The sequence below is a fragment of the Populus nigra genome, chromosome 2 (assembly GCF_951802175.1).
Source record: "Populus nigra chromosome 2, ddPopNigr1.1, whole genome shotgun sequence".
In the NCBI taxonomy this organism is placed as follows: Eukaryota; Viridiplantae; Streptophyta; class Magnoliopsida; order Malpighiales; family Salicaceae; genus Populus; species Populus nigra.
Window position 1 is genome coordinate 48391224 of NC_084853.1, and position 18609 is coordinate 48409832.

General features: G+C 29.4%; 2 protein-coding genes across 3 annotated transcripts; one reads left to right on the top strand and one right to left on the bottom strand.

Annotated features, from left to right (window-relative positions):
* Window positions 1-270: 270 nt before the first annotated feature.
* On the bottom strand, window positions 271-3203 carry LOC133683196 (thioredoxin-like protein AAED1, chloroplastic). 2 transcript variants are annotated; one of them, XM_062106743.1, is made up of 8 exons: window positions 2817-3203; window positions 2678-2724; window positions 2466-2580; window positions 1618-1662; window positions 1475-1534; window positions 1289-1384; window positions 570-709; window positions 271-392 (listed from the first exon to the last, which is right to left on the bottom strand). In XM_062106743.1, the coding sequence occupies exons 1-7, from the start codon at window positions 3102-3104 to the stop codon at window positions 590-592; spliced, it is 771 nt and encodes a 256-aa protein (XP_061962727.1). In that variant the 5' UTR covers window positions 3105-3203; the 3' UTR covers window positions 271-392; window positions 570-589. The 2 variants fall into 2 exon arrangements, with proteins under 2 accessions (XP_061962727.1, XP_061962726.1); XM_062106742.1 differs by having other exon boundaries at window positions 271-709; window positions 2817-3202.
* A 6067-nt stretch (window positions 3204-9270) lies between these two features.
* LOC133683047 (uncharacterized) lies at window positions 9271-10479 on the top strand. The gene is made up of 3 exons (XM_062106560.1): window positions 9271-9394; window positions 9509-9811; window positions 10010-10479. The coding sequence occupies exons 1-3, from the start codon at window positions 9271-9273 to the stop codon at window positions 10477-10479; spliced, it is 897 nt and encodes a 298-aa protein (XP_061962544.1).
* The last annotated feature ends 8130 nt before the right edge of the window (window positions 10480-18609 follow it).

Below are 18609 nucleotides of genomic sequence, written 5' to 3' on the forward strand. Positions count from 1 at the left end.
AGCTTCATAATGTGATAGATTAGGAAATATTGAATTCCACTTCAACGTGATCATCACTACAGCAAAACATACGGGGAATAAAGTGCAACTTTTCCCTACTCGTAGTAATTGACATGCAAGAAAAAGAGGATAGATTAACTCTTTTTTTTTTGTTAAGACATACGAGGAATTTCCAAGTAAAATGCTCACTCTGGTTATTCTTTTCCTCCCTCCTCTCAAAATATTCTTCTTTGCATCTGTCATCAGCCTTTATTTATAAGAACTACGCAATGACATCATTGTAATTATATATTAATGCGGGAATTACATTAGTTGTCTATGATAGCATGACAGTACACAAACATGATCGCTCTGTTTTATATGACTAAATTTCTGTCAACTGTCTGTAATCTCTGCATTGAACAAGAAATGCATAAAATATACAGGCGAGCTATGATAACTATACTTGACAGGCATTATATGCTCATGCCAGTATTTCCTCATTAAAACTGAAAACCATTATAATTTTCTGCTACTACAAGGCAGCAGATAAAAAGCAGGCAACTAACCAGTGAAATATTGATACTTACCACGCGGACACGGTGAACCTTCAAGCAACAGGAACTTTGCAGCAAATCTCAAAGATATCATCTAACGGGGCATGATCTCCTGTCCCTTCATCTTTCCTGGCATACAGTAACTGCTTCCCTTTGAAAACAAACATTCCTCCCTGAGAAAAACAAAACAGAACTTGATTGAATGATAGCAAGGGGAGATAGTTTTGCAGATGAACTATTCATAAACAGCACAGTACTGGGATTGGCAAATATCTTTGCAGCATGTCTATATTGCTACTTGATTTTTCTGATTACATGCTTAAATCAACCAAGGTCAAGCTTCCTGAGTTTCTGATTGGATTTGGACACCTGTATTTTTAAGGCTAACAATTCTTTTACGAGTCCTTTGTAAAACTTCATCTTCCTGTTTCTTGAACCAAATAATCAAAAGATATTTTAGCAGCGATAATGGAACACAAAAGAAGTATAAGCTTCACTACTTATTAAACTGTAAGGGCCATCAAGCAACCTTTAGAATTATGGAGGGATGGTTGATCACAGTAAAACTTTATGAACTTAGAGAATACATTACTCTACTCTGAACCAAGCAAGCTTGAACACCAACAGCTTGACAGTACTGATTGGGTTGGCTTGTTTGCAACTCTATCAAGGGAAGACCAGTGACAAGACCTACAGGTAATCTATAGATAAAAATTCTTCATCACTGGATAGCAGACAGGAATAAATCAAACCTGTTGCAGTACACCACTTCTATCATCTGGGGTGGCTTCGATGGTGTAATTTTTCACAGCTTTTTGCAGAGCATCAAATCTTGAAAAAACCTTAGCCTGTAACAAAAACGTGAAAAATGATGCCTGTTGCAAATAAAGACATGCTCCAAGCAGACTTCTACAGAAAGCATAAAAAAGGAAGCTTACACTAGCTGGATTGAAGAATGTTCGTCCAAGACCATAGTATAAGCCCAAGACATCATAAGCCTAAAATACAGTGCGTCTTTCAGTGCCTGCCATAGTAAACTAAGAAATACAAGTGGATGTAAGACTTGAATATATATTATTACCTTGCGCTCAGGATCAGCATAAAGGCAATCCATTGGAAATGGTAACTGATCATGCAACATCAACAAGACATTGATCAGTTACAGCAATGCCCCAGAGAAAAACAGCCCGTGGGTTACAAAAACAACAAAAGAAAGAAATACAGTGATGGCTTGGAATTTCCTGAAAAAATGGTCGATGATGGAAATTATTCAACACTCCAGCAGTATACTAACAACCTCTCACATGCAAGTGGGACCCATTAGTATGTGAGGGAGAAGGAGTATCTCCTGTTGTACTGAATAATTGCTCATTGACGATATATATATGGTACAGTGGTACAGGAAAGCAAGCATCTCCAACCTTAGGAAAGATGGTTACAGAAGATGCTTTGCTGCAAATTTTGAGCAGAAAGCAATACGCCAAATCAAAAGACAAAAGTTCACGAATGGAAACTTGGATGTAACACACAAAAACACACAAGTGATTCCAACAACAAGGCACTGCAATATAGAAAGAAAAAGAAAAAAACAGAAAAGAACGATTATTGAATTGAAGGTAGGTTTATAAATATGTCCGCGCATGCCCAGGTTTCCTTTTCCTTTTCTGTGTTACGATTTTTGCAACTGTTGCACGAAAAAAACACGAAACAAAACAGCACCACCCTAAATTGAGCCGCTCACCTTGAACTTAACTTGTTAGAGAAAGAAAGGAAAGCAAGAATGAGTGTCCAAGGATCCATTACAATAATTTTCAATCTTTATTTAATAAAATGTCACCAGCTTAATGATTGATGGCTGCCAAACTATCCATATTCCAGCTTGTAAAACATAAACAAAACAAAATGGATAATTCAAGAACCACTACATACCCTTTCAGCCAGCAAACGAGCTTTATCAGGAGTACCGATACCAATTGCAATTAGCTTGACCCCGGATGAATCGAATTTTTCTTTCGATTCCTTTAATGACGAAGCAAGTTCCCAACTTTATCATCATGATCAAAAACCAAGCACAACAAAAAAATATGTTAATAAAAAGTTAACATTTTTTCAAGACAAGGTAACATCATTACATGACTAACCAGCAAGGACATCCAAAGTGTCTCAAAAGGGCAACAACAGCAATTCCCTACATAGTTAACCAACAAATTATTGAGTTAAACATTAAAAGTAAAATGTTACACACAGTTGCAACATTAGATTAAGAGAAACTAGTAAAACCTCGTTTTGGTCCCAGAGATCCTTAAACATGACAGGTTGACCAGCAGTGGTAAAAATGCTAACATCACTTAGGACTGCACCTATGTCTGCTGAGAAACTGGATGCAGAGGCCCCCATGATGAGACGTGAGGGTTTCTTAGCACTGCGGGTAGTGATAAGAGTAAGGGGTGTTCTTTTGGGAGAGAAAGTAGGGGTGGTTGTTACTGAGAGAAATTGGGCATATTTTGCAGAGGAAAGACAGGTAGGTGATGGTACTTGCAGCAGTGCTATTGGAGATATCATCGCCATGATGATGCTGCTAAGTGGTTTACAAGAGATTTGTTGAATCGGCCTGGTAATCTCATTAGCATGTTTTTGGGAAGTTCATCCCTAGATATTTGGTTCACAAAAGAAAGTGATTTTTTTATTATTTTCTTTTTAAGGAAAAAAGAAAACAAAAAAATATATTTGTTTATTAAAAACAGAAAACAATATTTTTTTCATTTTTCATTTCTTCCTTTTATTTAATTTTTATTTGTTTATTTATTTATTATTACTAATAATAAGACCGGCATGCAGCTGGGGTTTATATTCAGTGTATGTTTTGTAATGTCGTCAATATTGTTTTTCAAAAAAAAATTAAAAAAAAATATTAAAAAATATTTTAATTTTTATATTTTTTACATCAATACATTAAAATTATTAAAAAATATTAAAAAAAAACAATAATACTTTTCAAAACTCAAAGTCAAAAGTAACCGCCTCTCAAACAGGTGTTCATGCAACAAAAGAAATTGTGTTGCTATAATGTATGTTATAATGTATGTATGTATTTTTTTAATTCAATATAATATATATATGTAAGAAAATATATAATACTGACATGATATACGTGGATATATATTTAGTATTTATCATTTTATCATTTAATACATTAATATATATTAATTTTTTATTTCATGTTGCATAATATATGTGTAATATTAATAATTTTATTATTTAATACATATATATATACACACCTCTGATATATATAATTTTTATTTATGTTGTATAATAAATAATATCCAGATAATAAATAGAGCTAGTATATAGTAGAAACCAAATTAATAAATACTTGTTGTCGTTCCTAATAGTATTTTAAATTAAATTAGGTCTTTTAACACAATTTCATCTAAAAACTTATGTTTTTGAACAAGTTTCAAATCAGTTACAAGTAATCATTCATCAAGTAAATTACTGAAAGCCTTGCAGACCACACATAAGATACACTATTTTCCATCCAGAAACCCGAGGTTTATATGCTCCGTTTGCAGGTTGAAAAAAAAAAAAAATAGTTGTAATTATTTTTTAAAGTGTTTTTTTAAAAATATATATATAAATAATATTTTTTTATTTTTTAAAAATTATTTTTGAAATCAGTATATTAAAATAATTTAAAAATATTAAAAATATATTAATTAAAAAAATAAAAAATTTTAAAAATATTTTTAAAATACACCGCCAAACATGCCAGCATGCAAGTCTATGTGGCGCCTGAGGAATTTAGGTTTGGTGAACCTTGTTGTTTTCATCATTCGAACCGCGATACAATCCAAAAATTAATAGCAAGAAAAACATGTTTTTGCTGCTTTTTATTTTTGAAAAAGATGAATTATACCACGATCTTACACGAATACTTACTGCTAGTTTCGTATTGCGATTAAAGATGATAATTTAATATATAATAAATATTTACCTGACTCAATGTGAATAGGTAGGAATTTTTTAAACTTGATAGCGCAGTTTTAAAACCCGGACTGGCTTAGCAGGTCGATCTGAAACTCGGCTGACTCGAGCCTTGGACCGGTCCAGGTGGAGGCAAAAATCCACTTGAAAATTGGCCTGGTGAAATCAGGTCGATCTGGGACCCGAGCCACCCGGTCAAACTCGGTTAAGACCCGGTCTCTTTTTTTATATATATATTAATAAACGTTAAACGACGTCGTTTTGACCGGCCTTTTAAGCAAAACGATGAAGAATAACGAAGCAAAATTGGGGATACATTGATCACAAAGCAAACCTAATTAACAAAAGATTCCATCACATCCAATGCAGCTGCAGTCTGGTGTAGAAGCTTCTGGCTCTCTTCTTTGCTCTTGCCAATTGGGATTTTTGCGTTTTGAATGATCGATTTGCCCATCAAAGTTGAAATGAAGGGAGCGAGTTGGTTAGAGAGGAAACTCCATTCCAAGGCTTTAAGGGTTTCGAGTTAGAGTGAGCGAGCTGGAGGAGTGAGTTTCGGTGAGTGTGAATCAAAGGGTTTTGTTAGGGCTTTGGTGGAGGATGGTGGTTTGGTGGTGAAGAAGAGAATCGAGGATTTTTGAATGATATGAAGTGATAGGAGAGTTCCATTAATGGAAGATTTTTGAGGGAGAGAAGGAAAGGGATGGGCTGTTTGGCATCAGCTTATCCTTTTCATTTTCAGTTAAGAAACTACTAAAACTAGCAAGCTGGAGGAATAAGTTTCGGTGAGTGTGAATCAAAGGGTTTTGTTATGGCTTAGGTGGAGAAGGGTGGTTTGGTGGTGAAGAAGAGAATCGGGGATTTTTTAATGGGTATGAAGTGATTGGAGAGTTCCATTAATAGAGGATTTTGTAGGGGGAGAAGGAAAGGGATGGGCTGTTTGGCATCAACTTATCCTTTTGGGTTGACCCGGGTCAACCTATCTGACCCGTGATCTGATTATTTGACCGGGTTGATGATCGGGTTGGATTTCAAAACTATGCTTGATAGATAATAAAAATGATATAGATATTATTAAACCTAACTCTAAATACTCTAATCTAATCTAAAATATATATATATTTATATTATATAAATATATTTGCAAAAAATCTAGATTTTTTTAATATATATATACACACCACACACACACCTTAATATTGACATGAAGGCGCGCGCGTGTGTATATATATATATTATGTTTTTTTATTGATTAATAAATAATACTAGATAATAAATACTCAAAATTTTATCTAAATTTTTTATGCATGTTTTTTATTGGTTGATGATTTATGAATATCTAAATTTTTTATTCAGTAAATAATGGGTAGAATAAAGATATCAAGAAACTCAACCCACAAATATCCATTACCATCTTCATGTATAGTGTTTTTTAAAAATATTTTTTTGCTAAAAAATACATGAAAATTATTGTTTTATTTTATTTTTTTATGTTAGCATATTTAATTTATAAAACATTATTAAAAAATAATAATTTGATGTTTTTTTAAAATACACTTTTAAAAAACAATTAAAAACTAATCTACAACACTAAAAAAAAAAGAGCACTTAAACATGTATCCACAATTCCGAGATGAGACGGAAGGAGTTTTTCAAAATGTTCACTAGCTCCTTTAGGTTGGGTTATTGTAGAAAAAAAAAATGTCTTTTAACCTAATGAAAGCCTTGATTTGAACTTTAAATGCATAGGTTCGTGTTAAACGTCAATAAAAGTTGTTTTTATTAAAGTAAGTAAAAAAATTGTCATGTTAAATAGGTGTATGGCTTAGGTTATTACCGTGCTACTGTAAGTTAGACTAGGATTTTATTGATATAAACATTATTAAGATAATTTTTAAAAAATATTAAAATAAAAAAATATTAAATTTAATCAAATAAATACAATTTAGTCTGCCAAACCCATGATTCATCAATGAACCGGAATATGAGTTTAATGAATTAAGCTATAAAATTCAAGTTGATTTAGTATGTTTTTGTTTCTTTTTTATTTATTTTTTTTCAATATTTTTTTTAAAAGAAATCTCTATTTTCTTATCATATATTCACATAAAAAAATAAACTTGTCATGAATTATTTTTTAAAATTTAGTTATATGATAAAAAAATACAAAGATAAATTCAAAATCAAACAAATATTAAACAATGAAATAAATTTTTTACTAAAAACTTCATATTGAAGGCTAAAATTTTAAAAAAACTTCAAAGACCAAAATACTTAAAAATAAACCTCTTAAATAATGAAAAAAGAAAAAGAGGTTGGATTTTTTGTTCCTTTTTCAAAATTGGTCCCCAAATTTTCAAATATTTTAAATTAATAAAATTTTATTTTATTTTACTAAATTAAGCATCAACACATCGTGAAAAGCCTTATATCATATTGGTTTTATTTATAATTACAGTTATATAATCTTCTTTTGAATTTTTCGTTTTTCTTGTTAACATGTATTAAATAGTTTCAGCTTGAAAACGACAAAAAGATGTAATTGCCTTTTGTTTAATGATTTTTTTTTCCTGGGTGGAGGGTAGTGCTATAATTTGGCTGACATGAAAATATAAATAAATATAGGCATGGCACATATAAAAAAATAAAAGAAAATAAATTGAGCAAAGGTGTACGTTGTCATTTGAGCTCTGCCCAACAAAATTCAAAATCATCACTTTATAATCACCTGGACACCCACGCTTTTGATAAATGTTTACGCCCAATTATAATTTAAACAAAACCCTAAAAAAAAAAGTTATAAATGAAATGAATCTGTTATGGTAAATAACACATCGTTAACTAAAAACCTTAAATTCAGATTGACGCCACCACAGTGATGATTTAAAAAACAAGAAAGATGAATCTTTGATGCTAAAATCTATTTTTATTCAAAAACACATAAAAAATATTATATAGACCCATTTATAATTAAAAACATCCAAAAAACAAGTGTAAAAAACAAAACTCAACTTGATTACGAATATCTTTACGAGGCAAGATTTGCTTTTCTAGTGACGATAAATATCAAATATCACCAAACTCTCGTAATTGAAAAGAACATATTAACACTAAGATTGATAATCATTTTTTTTTTGTCGGAATCCCTCTCTTGAATTGAAATACAATGACTTTCTCGCTCCTCTCTCCTATCATGGACAGGAGAATAAGAAAAAAAAAAAAAAACTCTTGGAACATGGAAAATGCGTACTCCTGTAGTTATAGCCATAAAGATTACTCCACTGGCTATAAAATTAAGAGGGGATTTAAAAGATTATGCTGTGTTTAGTTAGTGTTTATGACAGAATATATAGATATATACAGATAAGATGAAAATATATTTGATTAAAAAAATAAAGATATAAAATAAATCTATTTCTAAGATAATTTAAAGTAAATTTTTGTTTTTCAAAACATAGAAAATAAGAAAACATGTTATTTTTGTTTCTTTTATTTCAAAACAATAAGCAATGAAAATGAGATGGAAAGTGTGAAAAGATTTAGCTGGAAATTGCTATTGCTAATGACAACCATTCAAGTCAGTTGTTTAGATAGCCCAACTAAGATGAAAGCTCCTTTCAGTCATTTGATTAAAAAAAAAAAACCCTCAGGCTGAGTGCAAAGTTCCACGTGGAAGGATCTTAAAGCAGATGCTAGACTTGTCTTTGCGTAGCCCAAATCTACGTCGAAGGGCTGCGTGTAGACCCTAAGATAACCATCCAATACAAAATAGGCCTCGGAGGTCCCCAAATGATGCTAGCTCTAGCCTCTCTAGGATGCGTGCTAGCCGCTTGGGCTTGCTGATGCATTGAATTTTTTTCATTTAACCCATTAGTTTTTCTTGGTTTCTAGCGGTCTAATATATATATATATATATATATATATATATATATATATATATATATATATATATATATATATATAATAAAATAAATATCTTAAAAAATAGCATAGAGCATGTGTGGTTTGCAAGTTGTAAATGTCATCCACACTCTTTTAAATTGTAAGAACATTTTCAATGCAAAAGGCTAAATTGAGAAGTTAAATTGATAAAATAGCTTTTTGAATAGTATAAATATAGCTTTTTTGATCATGTGTATTCCAATGATAAAAAGCTATTTAGAAAAGCCATTTATATTTTAATATATTTCATATTAAATTTATTTTTATATAATTATATAATAATTTAGATATTTTATATATAATATAATTATGATGTTATTAATTATATAATTAATATGAGTAATTTATAAAAATAATATAAAATTTAATGAAATAATATGAAAGTTAAAAGATATAATTTAAAATTAAACTTAAAATTTATTTATATGAATATTTTTAATTTTATTTTTATATGTTACTGTTAAAAATTTATTTTTTTAAAAGTAAATTCAAATTCAAACTTTGAAAAAAACCGTCAATATTTTAAATTTTTATTTTCAACTTTTTTTAAAAAAATTCATGCTTTGAAAAAATGACCACCACCATTTTAAATTTTAAAATTTTAAATTTTGAAAAAATGACCGCCAACATTCTAAGATTTCAAAATTTTAAAAAATAATCCATCTATAAATATTCTCATATACCTTAATATTTTTTCTCATCATTCCATTGTTTTCTCTCCAATCAAAAATATATTTCATTAAAATTTATCATGAATCATTCTAATTTTAATTTTTATGATGCTTTTGATTTTGATGATGATACTCCTATGTTCGCTTTTCAAGTTGCTGCTGCTGTGGTTGCTGAAGAAGAATCGAATAATCAAGGGCGGAGAACAGGGTATCGTGGCTCTATTCTTGGCCACAATATTGTCAATCGTAATAGAAAGGAAGGTGAGTTAAGGTTATATAATGATTATTTTGCTGAAAATCCTAAATTCACTGAAACTCAATTTCGAGGAAGATTTAGGATGAGTCGTTGTCTTTTTCTTCGGATCGCAAATGCAGTGGAAGCTCATAATCCATATTTCAAACAAAGGACATATGCTCTTGGTGTTCTTGGTTTATCTTGTATTCAAAATGTAACTACAGCTCACAGAATACTTGCATATGGTATTCCTGCAGATCTTACTGATGAATATCTTCAAATTGGAGAAAGCACTGCGATAGAAAGTCTTAGAGCTTTCGTCAAAGCAATCGTAGAAGTTTTTGGTGATTGGTATCTAAGGGCACCAAACGAGGCCGATATTTGTCGATTATTATCAATTGGAGAGCAGCGTGGATTTCCAGGGATGTTAGGGAGCATTGATTGTATGCATTGAAAATGGGAGAAATGCCCAATTGCATGGCATGAGATGTATACTTGTCATTGTCGTGAACCAACTATAATTCTAGAGGCGGTGGCTTCACAAGATCTTTGGATATGGCATGCCTTTTTTGGAATGTCTGGATCATTAAATGAAATTAATATTCTTGATCGGTCACCTATCTTCGCTGCACTTGCTGAAGGTCGTACTGCTCCTGTCAATTATACAATTAATGGGCATGAATATACAATGGGATACTATTTAGCAGATGAGATTTATCCTAATTGGTCAACTTTTGTTAAGACAGTCCCAAGGCCATTAGGAGCAAAGAGAAAATATTTTGCAAGTAAACAAGAGTCTGCAAGAAAGGATGTAGAGCGGGCATTTGGGGTGCTCCAATCTCGTTTTGCAATTGTACGTGGACCTGTTCGATACTGGGATGAAGAAACGCTTGCAAATATTATGAAAGCTTGCATAATAATGCATAATATGATTATTGAGGATGAAGGAGAAATGAACCTTGGATTTGACCATGAACGTGAAGTCAATTCCTTTATATCAGTGTCACATGGTGAAATACCAAAACTACATGATTTTCTTCAAACTCATAATCGAATCAGGGATAGAGCAACTAGCTCTCAACTACAAGAAGATTTGGTTGAACATTTATGAGAACAATATGGTAACGAGTAGAATCATTAGCTTTGAACTTCTTATGTCATCGTAATTTTCAAGTTTTTTATGTTTTCTTTTCATTATGTTTGTTATCTTTTAAGTTAATTAATCCTACTTATTGTTGTTAAGTGTTAGAAGAACTTCAAAAAAATATTATGAATTGATACCATTTTTATAACAATATATTTAAAATAACCAATAAATTTTTAAATATTTAATTAAAAATATATTACATTAAACAATAAATAAATCTAGTTAATTAAAAATACATTACATTAAACAATAAATAAATCTAGGTAATTAAAAATTAAAGCCCCTCTTTTGCATAATTTCTTACTTTCTATTTTGGAAATACGCTGCAGAAATTGGATCCAAATTAGAAATATCCATTTTCATAATTTGTTCTTCTTTCTCAATCATGTCCAATTCTTGTTTCTTTTGACTTTGTTGAATCATCATAACTTGTTGCTCTAACATAATTTTTCTGTCTTGTTTCTTCTAATCCTCAATTTCAACTAGAGTATCCCTGAATTGTTGTAAGAGATTTGTTACAGTTGTCTCCCCAACTTTATCATTTCCTTGTTTACGTTTAAGTCGTTCCTTTGCAGCCTTCTGACCAATTGGTCTATCTTGATAAATCAACGGTTCACTGTCTTCTCCTAAACTAACAGAATCAGGGGTAGATGGAGCTGATGAAGTCGAACTTGCATTGACATGACTTTTTTGTTTCTTGTTTGACATTTGATGTTGACTTGCACACTCAAATTGCCATTTGGATTCTTTTCTTAAGATAACCCAACAATGTTCTAGTTGAAATCGTTTGCCAACGCAAGAAGCATACATTTGTTTTTTGGAACTAAGAGAGGATTAATATACTGGTTTAATTGCATTTTCAACAAGACCAAATATAATTAACCTCAAATTAAAACAAACAACCAAAAATAAATTTTAAATATGTCATTCTATATTTTTATCAATATCAGCTACTATTATTACTTCCTCTTAATTTTATCAAAGATAACAACATAAATAAAAAAATTGTTTTCCTTAACCCATATCAAAAACATAAAAGAACAAAGAAATAAAAATCATCACAAATATCAAATTAACAACAAAAAATCTACAAAATCAAGAGATATTAAAGAGTAAATATAAAAAGCTTTTAAATAAACATAACTTTTAATTTCAGCTAATTAACACAACTGATGTTATTAATTAACCAGAGAATAATTGATTCTTGTTTTTCTAAATTTGGGAGAAGAGTGAGGCACAATACAAGATTAAAAAAAAACAAGTTTCTTCCTTTCTTTTAAAGAAAAAATAAATACTGTTGCCAACTGCTATAAAAATAGCCATTGGCAATGTTAACTTAATTTTGCCTATTCTATAAAAATATTTGGTTATGGGCGGGGTGGCACCCTGCAAAAACCAAATATTCTTTTTCTTGAATAATTATAAATTTTATCTTTAAATTTAGTAAATTTTAATTTTTGCCTTCTATTTTTTTTTAATTTGACCCATTCAAACTAATATCCTTGTTGTGTCTCTTAGTTATTAGAATAAATACGAATATAAAAATAAATTTATATCGTTGAATTTCTATCATTTAAAAATACAAAGTCTATCTTATTTCAATTATTTTTATTTTTATTGTCTCGAGACAATAGCTAAAAGATATTCAAGTATTGAATTGTCTAATCATATTATATCAACCGGTCTCTATTCTAAATTTTATCTTAAATTAGATTTATTTCTCAAATTTGACAAACCATTGATGTATGTTTTGATAAGGAGAATAAAATTGGATCAAGTTGGAGTTTAGACTTCAGATTTCTAGTAAGGCAAATACCCATTGGTTTTTTCTCGATCCTAACAAAGCAAAGCTGTCTGCATTTCTTTATTCTTCGATAAATGCTCAACGAAGACTGCTGCTTTGATCGAGTAAGTGAAGCCGAATTGCAATCCGGCTTCGAAGAACCAAATAATTATAATTGTCCGGCTTATAGAACAAAAAGTTTTTGCCCTTAATTAAGGTTTAGGTAACTAATCTCGTTTAAATGCACCAGTAAAATGGATGGATGCAGTTAATTACCCCTTGCTTGTATTATTTTGATATTTACATGCTTCAAGTTCAACTGCAATAAACACACAAGCATAAACAATATTTAGTAGGTTTTGATTATTGTCTCTGAATAAAATATGCTTTTTTAATGTTCTATTTTTAAATAAAAAATTTCCAAGAAAATAAAACACAAGCATTAACAATATTTTTTTCATTTAAATATAAAAACAAAGATAATAAAGACGAATAAGACATGTTTTCCTCTGTTTTTTATTATAAAAATAAATTTATTTATTTTGATGCCTTTAGCCTTTCAACAAAGCATATTTTTATTTTTTTTTATATTTGTCTTTTCTATACTAATAACAAACCAAACACGACCTAAAATTAAAAAACACTACAAAGCTGTCCATTGAAGAACGATTGGCTATCTTTAATTGCCAAGCAATTCCAACAGCTTATAGTTCAAGTATACAAGCAAAACACAGCTTCAACCTCGGCCGAATTTAAGTTATTGCATACTATAAAATTGGATTCCAAGAAAAGCAACAACTGCAGGTGAACAACTGTTGGTAGAAGGTATGACCGAGTGAAAGCTAGGTAATTGGAGATCCCTGTGCTGACGAAGCAACATGTTCTTTTTTTTATTTGATAATCATCTAGATATATTGAAAAATGCCATAATACTAATAGTTAAAATAAAATACAGTGACATGAAAAAAAAAAGAAGGAAATAGACTTAGAAAAAAAATAAAATAAAAAAATTAATCTACTACAACCAAAACAAAGAAACTACTTAAGATTTCTTATTACACCATAATTTGATACCATCAGAAAATCTTAAGAGGTTATTTCCTATATAGGTAAAGTTTGGATCCAGAATATGCAATTAAATAGCAATGCAATAAAGAATGAAGAAGAAACAATCAAACAAGCTTATAGTTTTCTCCTCAAAGACAATTTTATTCATCAACAACCAAATACCCTAAGTAGTATTATTAGAGATCAGTCTCCAAGCTAATCTTTGAAATTTACCTTGCACATTTCAGGCTACTGCAGAAGCAACGAGTCTAGTGTGCTCGGTAAACAACATTGAATACCCCATCAATCCAAAATTTTCATCCAAACACTTCTAAAAAAGTTACAGTGTACAGTGCAGAAGTTTTCAAATCTCAGCTAACATGTTTCATGTTCTCATTTAGAAATTCAAGGTATTCTTCATCTCAGCTCTCATATGGGCATTATATGCTTGACCGGATTTCAAATCTTCAGATCACCTTTTCAGTATCAATCATCTGTTTCCACCTCCAATCCATGGGGGTTGGCTCTAAAGATTACCCCTGGATCTAAAAGGTTGGTAGCAATCATGCAGACAAACACGTTGCTAGACTTCGATCAGGACAAAAATGCTGCTCCCCAGAGTGGTATGTTTGGTCTGATGTTATACTCGGTGGCCAGAAGCAGTTTGTAAATACCAAGGTCATGCCATGACTTCTTGAATTTTTCTTCTAGCTTGGCCAAGATTTAATTCCACCTTTATCTTTTTGTCCAAAAACTAACATTCAATAATGATACTTGGTCGGTCTTCATTGGAAATGAAACTAGAGGCTTGCAAGAGTTTAAAACTTTACATTGATGAGGACAAAATACCTCCATTAATCTTAGTAAATGCATGTCTATCTATGTGCTAATGTCGTGTTTCAAAATGCAGTAAACTTGAAAAAACATCATTTTTTATATTTTTTCAAGCTAACTGTAATTTAAAGCACATAAACAATGTTAATAGATGTAGTTTAAAAGTGTATTTGAAAGTGCAGTTGAACTGCACTTTAAAAAAAAATAAAATTTTATTTAATTATATGTTTTTTATATTTTTGTTGTACTACCCTGAATTAAAAGGGAGGCTAACCCGTTTACTTGGGGGGAAACGCAGGCCTGGAACCAGCACAAGGCGACTCCACCATTTCTAGCATTCCTATTTTCTTTTTTTGTTTTTACATGTTTGTTTTTTTTTTCTCCATGATTTACTTCTTTTTTTAAAAAAAATTATATGTTTTTTCCAAAATTCTTTTTGCTTATTTTTTTTTAAATATTAAACTGGTTGAAAATTTAGCTCTGTCATTTAAAAAAACCATTGTGAATTGCTACAATGTTTTTCTATATGATTTTTTTTTTCTTTTTATGATTTTTTTCCCAAAATGATCATTTTCGGATTTTTTTTCATATTAAGCTAGAGGTTCCCCATATGTTTTCTTTCTTTGTTTTTTTTTTTACATTTGTTTTTTTCCCTAAAATTGATTTCTTCTTCTCTTTTTTTTGTTTTTAATTTTTTTTTGTTTTTTAATTTCTTTTTCAAAATTATTTTTACCAATTTTTTAAAATATTGAACTGGTTGAGAATTTAGCTATGTAATGTTTTTCTTTAAAACATTGTGGATTGCTACAATATTTTCATGCATAGTTTTTTTTTCTTTTTATGATTTTTTTTTAAATGATCTTTGTTGATTTTATTTTTTTTATATTGAGCTAGTTGAGAATTTAGCTTTGTAGTTTTTTTAAAACAAAATATTGTGGATTGCTACAGTGTTTTCCCCACATGATTTTTATTTTGCTGCAGTGTTTTTCCATATGTTTTTTTTTTAAAATTATCTTTGTCGAATTTATTTTTTTAATATTGAGCTGGTTGAGAATTTAGCTTTAGCTTTCCCCACATGTTTTTTTTTTCTTTTTTGTTTTTTTTCCAAAAATTGTCTTCTTCTTTTTTTTGTTTGTTTTTTCATAATTGTTTTTGTCGATTTTTTTTTTACTATTGAGCTAGTTGAGAATTTAGTTTTTTAGTTTTTTTCTTTAAAACATTATGGATTGCTACATTATTTCTCCACATGGTTTTTTTTTCCAGAATTATCTTTGTTAATTTTATTTTTTTTCATATTGAACTGATTAAAAATTTAACTTTGTAGTTCTTTAAAACAGTGTGAATTGCTACAGTGTTTCTCCACATGATTTTTGTCTTGCTACAGTATTTCCCCACATGTTTTTTTTATCGATTTTTTTTTAAATTATCTTTATCGAATTTATTTTTTTCATACTGAGCTGGTTGAAAATTTAGCTTTGCAGTTTTTTTTTTAAACACCGTTGATTGCTACAATGTTTCCCCACATGATTTTTTTTTGTTATGATTTTTTTCAAAATTATCTTTATCGATTTTATTATTTTTAATATTGAGTTGGTTGAAAATTACAACTGTAGATTTTCTCATGAAACACTATAGATTGCTACAATTTTTCCCTGCATGGTTTTTTTTCCTTTCATTTTTTTGTGATATTTTTTAAAATTTTCTTTGTTGATTTTATTTTGTTAATATTGAGCTGGTTGAGAATTATAATTGTATATTTCCTCACAAAACACTATAAATTGCTACAGTGTTTTCCTAAATGATTTTAATATTGAGCTGATTGAGAATTTAGCTTTAACTTTCTCTACATGTTTTTTTTTATTTGCGTTTTGCTTTCTTTTTTTTTTCCAAATTTGTCCTCCTTTTCTTTTCATTTTTTTTGTGTTTTTTTTTCAGAATTGTTTTTGTCGATTTTATTTTTTTAATGTTGAGCTGGTTGAGAATTTAGCTTTGTAGTTTTTTTTCTTTAAAACACTGTGGATTGCTATAGTATTTCCCCACATGATTTTTTTTCTAGAATTGTCTTTGTCGATTTTTTTTTTTCATATTGAGCTAGTTGAGAATTTAGCTTCGTAGTTTTTTTCCTTAAAACACTGTGGATTATTATAGTGTTCTCCCACATGATTTTTTTTTAAATTATATTTATCGATTTTATTATTTTTAAAATTGAGCTGGTTGAGAATTACAACTTTAAATTTTCTCATGAAACGCTAAAGATTGCTACATTACTTCCTTGCTTGGTTTTTTTCCTTTCATTTTTTTTTCCAAAATTATCTTTATTGATTTTATTTTTTTAACATTAAGCTGGTTAAGAATTTAGCTTTGTAGTTTTTTTCTTAAAAATATTATGGATTACAAATTTTTCTCCATATAATTTTTTTTATCATTTTTTTCACAAATCCACGACAATGCCCAACCATGCCACAAGCCCGCATCATCGCGCGGGCATGGCATCTAGTATATTTTTGTAACTATACATCGGCCGAATGCACACAAATATTTTTCTCTTTTTAATTTTTTTTTGTATTTTTTGAAGTTTTGACGAAAACCAGGTATTTTAATACCGGATTCGTATTTTTTAGAAATGACAAAAAAAGAGACTGAGATTAAACAAAACAGCGTAAAACAATACACACGGGGAAATTATAAATATTGAAAAATATTTTTTTCTTTAATTTTTTTTTGAAATGGGCCAGACCCGGCCCAAATGCATGGGTTGGGCCGAACCCGACCCAACTACGTGTCTTTTCCTCTGTTTTTTTTCTTCTTCCTCTCTCTCGGTTTTTCATTCTTTCTCCCCCCTCCTTTTTTTTTCGTCTTTGTGTCTCCTTTTTTTCCTTTTTTTTTTCCAAGAGCGAAGTGGATGAATTGAGGTTTTTAAATATAGATTTGATTGATAATTTAGGATTTGTAAACATAAATTTGAGTATTGAAGATTAAGTAAGAATATGTGTATAAATATTTAATTTTATTAAAATTTATGACAAAATACAATTTTTATATAAAATATTTTTATAAAATATAAAATAATTATCTTATTCTTTTTTAAAATTTGATTTATAGTGATTTGATTTATTTATGAAATTAAACTAAGATTTGTGATTTACAAAAATATGAATTTAGACGCATGTTGCCAAGTGAAATTTGATGATTTAATATTTTGAGGAATATTTTGATTTGTCTTCAAAGTGCTATTAAATTTTTTTTATTGAACATTTAGCCTTAATCAAATAGAGTTTTTAAGAGAAATTTATTGCTTAAATAGCTTGTTTTAAGGAAAAGATTTTATCCCCAAAAGAATTATATTCCTCTCTATATCTAAAGTGAGACCCTTTTTTTTTCAAGATTTATAGGAGTACTCATATATTTGGAAAATGCAACATGTTATTATTTTATTGGTTAATTTTTATTTATGAAACATTATATTTATAATAAAATATCTTAAATATTTCATTTTATTTATTAACTTTTTATTGGAAAAGAAATATATAAAGACCTATTTATTTTTATTATCATTTATTTCAAATTTATTTTACCTTTTTATGTAAAAATAAAATAAAAATGATATACAACAAGTTTTTATTGTTAAAATTTTTGGGTTCCATAGGGTTGACTGGACTTTCTGAAATTTCTTTTTCTACATGGCTTGGAGGCTAGGAATTAGAGGGGAGAAGATAGAAGAAGAGAAGATGAAGATGAGTTATGGAAAAAAGAGAGAAATTAGGGGATTTTGTTTTTCATAATTTGGTGATAAAGTTGTAACATTAAATTATAAGGACTTTTTAGTTATTAAATCAATTATAATAACAATAATAAATGGCTCAACAAATTTATAAAGCAGAAAAAATAGCATCCATTGCATCGTCAATATTTACAGGAAATTAAAAAAAAATAGCAGAAAATTCCAAATTTTAGAGGGGAAATTCAAAAAGTAAAATCCTAAAAAACAACCGTCTGGATAACAGATTATGGAAATATGGGACCGGATATGATTTAAAATATTTTTTTGTATTTTTAAAAATTATTTTTAATATTAATATATTAAAACCATATAAAAATATATAAAAAATTAATTTTAAATTAAAAAAATTCGAAAATTTTAAAAATGTAGTTTCAATCCTAATTTCATACACAACCGAAGTCTATGTACTGACACTACTTTCTTAGATTCATTGTGCGTGTCAACAGAATATAGGGAGAGGGAGGGACCCTCTGCTTTCAAGTTGTCTACAGGCTTAGATGGATTTGGACGCACAAGATAAGAAGGCAGGGTCCTTGTCTTGGCTTCAGCATGCCAAGTTTGACAAGTTTGACAGCAGTGGTTCGTGGAAGATGCTGCCAACTGCCAACTGCCATCAATCAATTAGTACAGTGAGGGAGGGACCCTCTGC